Source organism: Myzus persicae, unplaced genomic scaffold (assembly GCF_001856785.1).
Source record: "Myzus persicae strain clone G006 unplaced genomic scaffold, MPER_G0061.0, whole genome shotgun sequence".
Taxonomy (NCBI): domain Eukaryota; kingdom Metazoa; phylum Arthropoda; class Insecta; order Hemiptera; family Aphididae; genus Myzus; species Myzus persicae.
The window spans coordinates 9845-18598 of NW_019100713.1; the positions used below are offsets into that span (position 1 = coordinate 9845).

The following is an 8754-nucleotide window of genomic DNA, read 5'->3' on the forward strand; positions in this document are numbered from 1 at the left end:
GTTAATAATGAAACAATAAAAATTAAAAAAAAAATTTACACTTTTTGTATTAGTAATATATTATAATAAAAACAATAAAAAAAAAAATTTTAATAATCATTTAAGTCTTTTGATGTTGAAAGGAGCTTGGGCAAGGACATACTTAACTACTTCTTCCATTTCATTCTGAGTTACATTTTTAAATTTGGATTGTTTTCTTACAGCATCTGATAAATAATTTTAATTACACTATATTAAAATTATGTACAGCAATAATATAATATAAACATCATATATATTATGTTATATTTTATATAATATATTATATTATATTCATATCTTACCAAAAATAATAGGACAAATCATTTGGTCAGAAAATTTGGTTTTTCCTTTTTTACCAGAATATGAAAACAATTTTAAGAGTTCATCGGTAAAAAGTTTAGCCATTATTCTTTTTATCATTGCCTTAAAATGTTTTCCTCCTATATATGTTAGTTGATTTATCTACAATACAAAAGAAAATATATCATCATATATACTACTATATATATTACTATTATAGGTACACATAGGTACACTATAGGTACATATTAAAAAATATAAATATGCTTAGAAAATTAATATACCATGTATGTTGATCAGTTTGACAGTCAATCTATAGTGATAAAAGTATAATAATAATGACTGGATAGGTTAAATTTTTAAACTTTGGTTAATGAATAAAAATATAATTGTGTATAATATTATACATAGTAATAAGAACAGATTTTAAAAAATACCAATATTACACGTCATTATCAATCTTTAGACAATAGCTATTATATACCAACATTAAATATTATGTATTTTATAGTAGCACCCAAAAATCCCATACCCATATTATGTTCTATATATAGCCATATAGATATACTGTTTACTTACCACATTATTACAAAATGTTTCATCTTCAGATAATTTCTGATTAAATTCATTTAAGTCTGAGATAGTGTTCAACGGTAAACCAGATATATCTTTTAAGTTTTCGTTATTATTAGCTGCAGCTGTTTGCATATTACTGATATTTTGAGTCTCCTGCAAATTCTCCATTCTTTGGCCCAATTCCATTTGGTTGCTCATGATTCTCCTTAGTTCATGTTTGATGAATGATAATTTATATAGGACTTCTTTTTGAAATTCTGTATCTGAAAGAAAAAATAAATTATTTTCAAAATTAAATAGTTATTAATAATAAATTGTATTTAATTATGTAAGAATGAGAAATTTCGTATTTGTATTAAAATTTAACTATAAATATAAATTCTTAAATAATAATAAATATAATATAGACTATAACCAGGGTTTATCGGTGATGTGTTAAATTTCAATTCTTGTTTTCCATTTTTCATGATCATCAATTGTTGTTTAGCAGTGGAGCTTTGTTTATCTATAAAAATAAATATATATATACATACAATTATATTATGCAATGATGATTATCAATTAAAATTAATCTATTATTCATATTTTATATATTAGAAAATAATTTATTTGAACAGTGTGTTTTTATATTAAAGTTTAAAATTATAATCAAATGCACAAATGGTCTAAAAATATATGTGTTCTCATTTTAAGTGCCTCGAAATATGGAGACCACTTCTATATATATATATATGTACAATAAATAAATATTTAAATTGTATTCTATATAATTATTATATAGTATATAAAAAATTATATATATATTGATAAATGTATGAGTAATAATGAATTAATTAAATTCTTTTACATCTCACCTCATATACCTATATATAACTTATAAGTCATATTTATAACACCTTAAAATAATTATATTAATGATTTATGATACATAATTTTATATTTTAATCCAGCAAAAAAAATTTTAATTCTACAACATAATTTATACTAAAGATGATATTTAATTTTCATAAAAAACATCATATTTCATATTAATGTGTTTTAATATAATTATAATAACCTATATTTCTAATAAGATTACCTGAAGGTGTTACAGATGTAACTGCACCTGCAGCTGTTGTATTTTTATCAAGTACACTGCTATCATTGGCACCAATGGTGATGTAATCATTAGAATAATCAATATCATCATCATTATTTAATAGTCTATCCAATTCAACAAATTCCATGTTTATGGGTTGAATACTGCTGTCATTTTCAATATCTTTCAGTAAGGATGATTCTGTAGTTATTTCTGAAGTTTTTATATAAGCAAAATTAATAATAATACATTCCAATTAATATTATACTAAGAATAGTACCAATTGTATTAATATTAATTATATACACATCTACCAATATATTGTATTAGTAATGCATTACATTTTTTTAAGTACAAACAGACCATAGTATGAATACCTTGGCAAATATTTACATTTCCTTACATCATTTCCATACAATTGTATTTTATGAAACACATTAGTCATTAATATAAGAAATATAAGTACATATAATAATCAAAATTCACCTATATTTTCATTTCTATCGGAATCACTATAAGAAATTCTTCGAACTGCTGATGATTTTATTATATTCACATCAGAATATGTAGAATATGTTGCTGATTCTTGAGGTTCTGATTGACTTTTAACTATTATAGTAACATAAAAGTAATTTATGCAAAAGCAATTGAAATTATAATTAATTTCATGCATTTTACTCTATCAGCATAAAACAAAAACTTACATTTCTTTTTACTTGGAGGTGACCATAATCCCTTTAATCTATGCGATTTTGACTTCATATCATTTTCAGAATCATCATCAGAAGCTAATATAAAATACAAGTTTATGACAAGTTTTTTTTATAGTTTTTTAAATTTAAAAAAAGCATCAATACATCATACCAGAATACGTGGGGCACGATAAAGAAGGATCACTACAGTCCAATAACAGTTTTGGTTTTTTTTTCTTGTTTCTCATCATATCACTTTCATCAGTAGACGATATGTCTATGTTCGTCTCTCCCTTTTCTGCCATTTTTCGGGCATTAGTAAGTGATTCTATAGATTATTCACAGTAGAAACTTTAATATGTTAAATATTTGATCTTTAATGTTATATTATATGTATAATATTTATACATTTTAAGTAATTTAAGCGTATTAGTGTATACAATTATAATATATGGCCAACAAATTACAAATTATAGTAATATATTATTGTAATATAATGAATGTTAGTTAGAAACTAATGTAACTTGGAGTTAAGTCTAAAGGGATAGAATCATGAACTTAATAATTGCTAACCTATTATATATAATGGAATATATAGATTCGATCTACAACTGCAGTATTAGTAACAATTATTAATTATTTATGTTAGTTTTTAATTAATTATTATTTAATCTCTGACAATATTTTTTTTTATTTATTTAACTGTAAAGCAGATTAATTCTACATATTTTCTTCCTTTAAAAATATATTTTTAAAGGAAGTAGAGAAAAATTAACTTCTAACTTGCCACTCCAAATTACATATTATATCCTATATATATATATATACGCACTGATTGCCTTAATTATTAAATTTTAAATTAAATAAAAACGTGTAAAAGCTATTAATATTATAGTAATTACCACAAGTTTTCATCACTATTGCTTTGTAATATTTAAATTGAATTTCATTGGGGACACTTTTTTTTTCAATTAGTTTCATAATTACACTTCTACTTTTAGTAGTTGGCCATGCACAAGTTCCATCTTTTTTTTTTACCCAACTAGTAGGAACTGCTTCAACTGTATTGTCCTCAGTAAATACGATTATACTATAGTTGTTGGACATTTTTAGCTTCCTCTAAAAAACATAATCATCACTACAAAATATGTAAACTAAATAATATAAGCTATATAACTACATGCAATCATTATAATAACACACTTACTACTAAATTTAAACAGATTAACAACAATATAAAATATATTTAAAATTATTTTTAATATACATATTATATACACTATTCTAAAGAATAACTATATGTATTGATATATAGAATATAGATGTAGTAGATAATTTAAAAATTATATTTTAAATTTCATCAGTGGAATGTAAAATAGGATATGATATATTAACATTGTTCTCGTAATCAAAAAACATAATATACTTAATAAAATGTGTACTCTCTATATCTATAGTAAAATAAGATTCAGATAAATTGTTAACAATAGCTATGCCTAATTTAAGACTGTCAATTGGTGCATCAAAATACTGTTCCACCAATTCAAAACGTCTGGCTAAAAATACAGATTTATTATTTATAGGATTATAGCAAATATTAAAGATTTTAAAAATCATTAGTTTTTTATCAACTTGAAAGCCTATATAGTTATCAGACATAGACTTGACATTAATTTTAATTTCATTTTTTAAAACTATTTGGAACTGAGGAGAAGTTAAATTTTCAAATAAAGGTCCATTATTATGTTTTTTTTTATAAATAATTTCATTTTTAGATTTGTCTTGAATATCAGGTTTATTAAATATTAAGGATTCATGGTAACGATTGATAATTTGTTCTAAAGGTTTTTCATGTTTCCTTAACATTTTTTTTAACACCTTCATGAAATTTTCAAATGGAAAACAAGAACATTCTTCAAGTGATTTAAACTTCCTATAATCATCAGTGATGTGTAATAGGCCATGAACATTATGAGACACGTACTGTGCACCATAAATTTCATCAAATTTTTCAACAAAATGTTCCAATAGTTTTTGACTAAAATTTACAAATTTTTCAGAACTATTTGGAGATAAAAGAATCCTAAAACTTATATGTAAACATAAAAAGTTAAAATAACAATCGTACCTCAGAACATTTTTCAAAACAATAGGAACCGTATAAAGCAAAAATAATCTGAACTCAGTTGCCTTCCATCTGCTAACTTCATTTAAAGCTCTGGATTTTCGAGAAAAATCGCTAGGTATTAATGGATTCATGGATAATAAATGATTAGAAATTTTATTTACATCTTTACTAGGAAGGCGAACCAAGACAGACGATTTTTTAAACACACCTAACCAAAGTAATAACATCTTTTTCATTACACCTAAACATACCAAGTGCATATAGTCAAGACTAAAGTTATTAACCATATCTATTTCTGGTACTTCGGTTAAAATAGAAACAGTATCAGTAACGTGATGATCTTCATCTGAACGATTAATAAAATCTATATGAGTCCTTTTTAAAAAATTTGTCCCTAAGAAACATGTAGTATTATTAACCCGTTCACCTTCAACATGGCATCTTGTACATGAAGAATATCCTGCATGACCTTTAATAGATAAAACATAACTTTTGGCAGGACAATCACAACAAAAGGCATCAACAACAACAGACTTTTTCCCAAAAACTGTCTGTACTCCATTTTTGTACAATTCTTTAAGCTCAGAAACCATTTCTTTTAAAAAAGTATTGCTATTATGGGGCTTATCTTTCCCCCAATATAAACCGATTAAAAATACATGTTTTAAATTTGGGTACCGAGCATATCCTAAGATTGGCCAGAAAGTACTAGAAGATGATTTGGTTAGCGGTAGACCGTCAATCCCAATGTTGATATGAATAAAATCTCCAAATTTACCTATAAACTCACCTAACGTATTTATCAAGCCATTAGCAACTCCAAAATAGTAGTATAACCCAGGGGAAACCACTTGAATTGCATTAGGTTTATGGACATTATTAATCTTTAATACTGTTCTGGCATCAACTGGGATATCACTAAAACAGCTATGATTTTTCAGTAATTTCAACAGAGCTGAAAATGCAGTTAAAGTAATATTTTGAGCAATTGCCCATTGTGCTAATATTTTTAGAACTTCATTTTTACCATCCAAGTTATTAATGCCACCTGTGGTACTATTATAATAATGTTCATCAAGATTTTCATCATCAGAGTTGGTACTTAGAGAAATATTTTCAGTATCACTGTAGTCATCATCAATACTGTGATTGATTGGAAAATAATTGCAAGGAATGGGAGAAAATTGCGTATTAGAACTCATATTATTTGAAATTATACTATCATCAATACCATCTTTTGGTAGTTTTAGAATTTCTTTAGGTAAATCAGCATTAATATCTTGAGATGTGCTAGGTTGTAATTGCAATTGAGAATTTATATGGCTATCGGAAAAAAAATCTACAGTTTCTTTATCTAATAAAAATCTTCGGCGCTTGGTAGATTTACTAATATCGCTTTTATTGAACTGTGCCATAGTAAAAGCCCAGCTATAATAGGTATACGTGAGTAAAAGTAGTATATTACTACACACAAGATAAATAACTGTTAATAAATATTAATGTATTACTAATACCATTGGTTATAATTTATAAAATTATCAATATAGGTACAAAATACAAATACTTACGTTTGTATACTTACGTATATAGTGTAGTAGTGCGTACTGCGTACGGACAACAATGAAACACTACACAAAACAAGACTTTAGCGAGACATTTCGTACTGGACTGTTACACACTTCACACAATAACGTGGACACTGGACAAACTTAATAACCTAACCAAATTGTAGTCATAAAATATTTAAATATATGTATGGTACCATGTGTACACGTGTACTCAGAGTAGGTATAGTTTTAGAAATATCAAACCAAATGCGGTAATGCAGTAATGCGGTATGCACGATAGTCGATATATACACTTGTAAAATCCCAAACTCGTCTTCGCAAAGCAAAACAATAAAATTATTTTTAAACACACCGTTTATGAAATTCTAACAATACGGCAATACGCTTTAAGTTTCCGATTTTGTCCACTAGAGTTAGCGCTAAATGGTAGACAGCAGCTGCTGCAGCACTGAACTATGATTTAGGTATAAAGTATAATATTATACCAGTTATAGTTTTCTTTATCGCGGTTCAGTGATATTGTGTCGTCACTCGTCGTCGATTTTTCTTTATCACTTTTGACTCATATCACCTTATCAATCATAAAATGTTCGAATAATCGAATATTTATTTTTTCAGAAAATTGTGTTGAATAATGAATATAATTAATTAATTTTGTATATAAAAAATAAAAATTAATAACTAAAAAGTAACATCAACGAAATGTGCATAATAACAACATCATTGTTTTCCCGCTATTTGTTAAATCACGCCATAAGTTTTGCTATAACATGACCAATAGGTCACTTGTATATTATAATATAATGCTGACTTTCAGCGTACTGTATGTACTACATTATAATATTATACTTATTACTAAAAGCAATGTAGTGATTTTTGTCTAGATCGATCTCTATAATCCTATACTCAACAAATTATAAATTGCATATTATATTATACTAATAATATTTTAACTTTCCAACCAATTTTAAGCATTTCCCAGCCTTTTTAAACTCAAGCATAAGCAATCCATATCTTATATATGACATTTATTATCAATCATTTTATAAGTTAGAACTGTGAAAGTGTGAAGTAAATAATTTAGATTGGTTATTATTAGTCTTATTAGCACATTTAAGTGTTAAGTGTACTATAATAACATACTTATATCCAGTGCTCGAATTGGGGGGGTGCGCAGGGAGATGGAGCTCCCCTACTATTAAATTTTTTTTTTTGCATTCCCCTACTATATTTTGTATGATGTACGTTGAATAGGTGCGCCATTGGAACGCAGTTTTTAAATCGTTAGATTGAGCTCCTCTACTTAATTTTTTCCAATTCGAGCACTGCTTATATCGTTTGTGACTGTGATAATTACAATATTTTTTTCGATAAAATGTTCCTGTTGCAGCCATCACAGAATAATAATTTAGTTGCCAAGATAATTATCATGTAAAATTTTATAAAATTTTAAATCTGTCCTGTGAGGATGTGAAATAGTTATTATAATACTCATGTGACAGGTATACATACATTAAAATGTAGAAAAATTGGGGTAGGTACTTAATCTTCTGAATTCAATCACCCAAATAGCTATTATGAAAACTGCCATTTAAAACTTTATTAAATAATTCCAAACACAGCAGACATAATATTTATTAATTCTTAATGATAATCAACTGCAGTATAGGTATATCGCGGAATACTTTTACAAAATCTAGAAATACAACAATAGTTTTTTTTAAGCCTTTATCAAGTGCATCATAAATATATATTTTGATGCCATGATGTATAATAAAGCATCATACTAATTTTGGTCTAAAACAGTATCGATTTTTCAAAAGCAGTTTATTATTATTTCTAAAAATGTTTAAACACTTTACTTGTTGTTAAATCTTTTTCATGCAGAATCTTTGCAAAATTACTGACTAACGTTACCTATAACCTAACCTGACTAACGTACGGTTTTGGTTTGTACTTAATTATTTATTATATTTTGTTTATCCTCAATTTTAAAAAGTGGTTTAACAATATGTAGTTATGGTTTTAAACTGTGATGGAAATATTATACCTACTCCTTTTAAACTTGTGTTATGTATATCTATATAATATAAGTTTTATACTGACAATAATTTGTCAAAATCTATTGCTGATTCTTCTTTTAAGTTATTATTACAACATAATGAGAGCTTAATTTTTATTAACAGATTTAGTAAAAATATATCAAAGTTAGGTATTCCATATTTTATATGATGATCTGATTTAATAAAATCTTTAATTTGTAAACACCAATTAATTGTAATGAAATACTCATTGAATGAAAGTGGTTTAGTATATGAATATCTATTATTATTTTATTGTCCACTATATATATAGCTGCTAAGCGCAATAATGCAGTATACCATTGTAATC

General features: G+C 25.8%; 1 protein-coding gene across 1 annotated transcript; it reads right to left on the reverse strand.

Moving 5' to 3' along the window:
- Positions 1-74: 74 nt before the first annotated feature.
- LOC111042587 lies at positions 75-7024 on the reverse strand. Its single transcript, XM_022327237.1, has 10 exons — positions 6378-7024; positions 3570-3805; positions 2840-2995; positions 2680-2763; positions 2462-2584; positions 1976-2188; positions 1313-1402; positions 901-1160; positions 324-483; positions 75-206 (listed from the first exon to the last, which is right to left on the reverse strand). Exons 2-10 carry the CDS (start codon positions 3772-3774, stop codon positions 97-99), a joined length of 1401 nt encoding a protein of 466 aa, XP_022182929.1. The 5' UTR covers positions 3775-3805; positions 6378-7024; the 3' UTR covers positions 75-96.
- Between the last annotated feature and the right edge of the window lie 1730 nt (positions 7025-8754).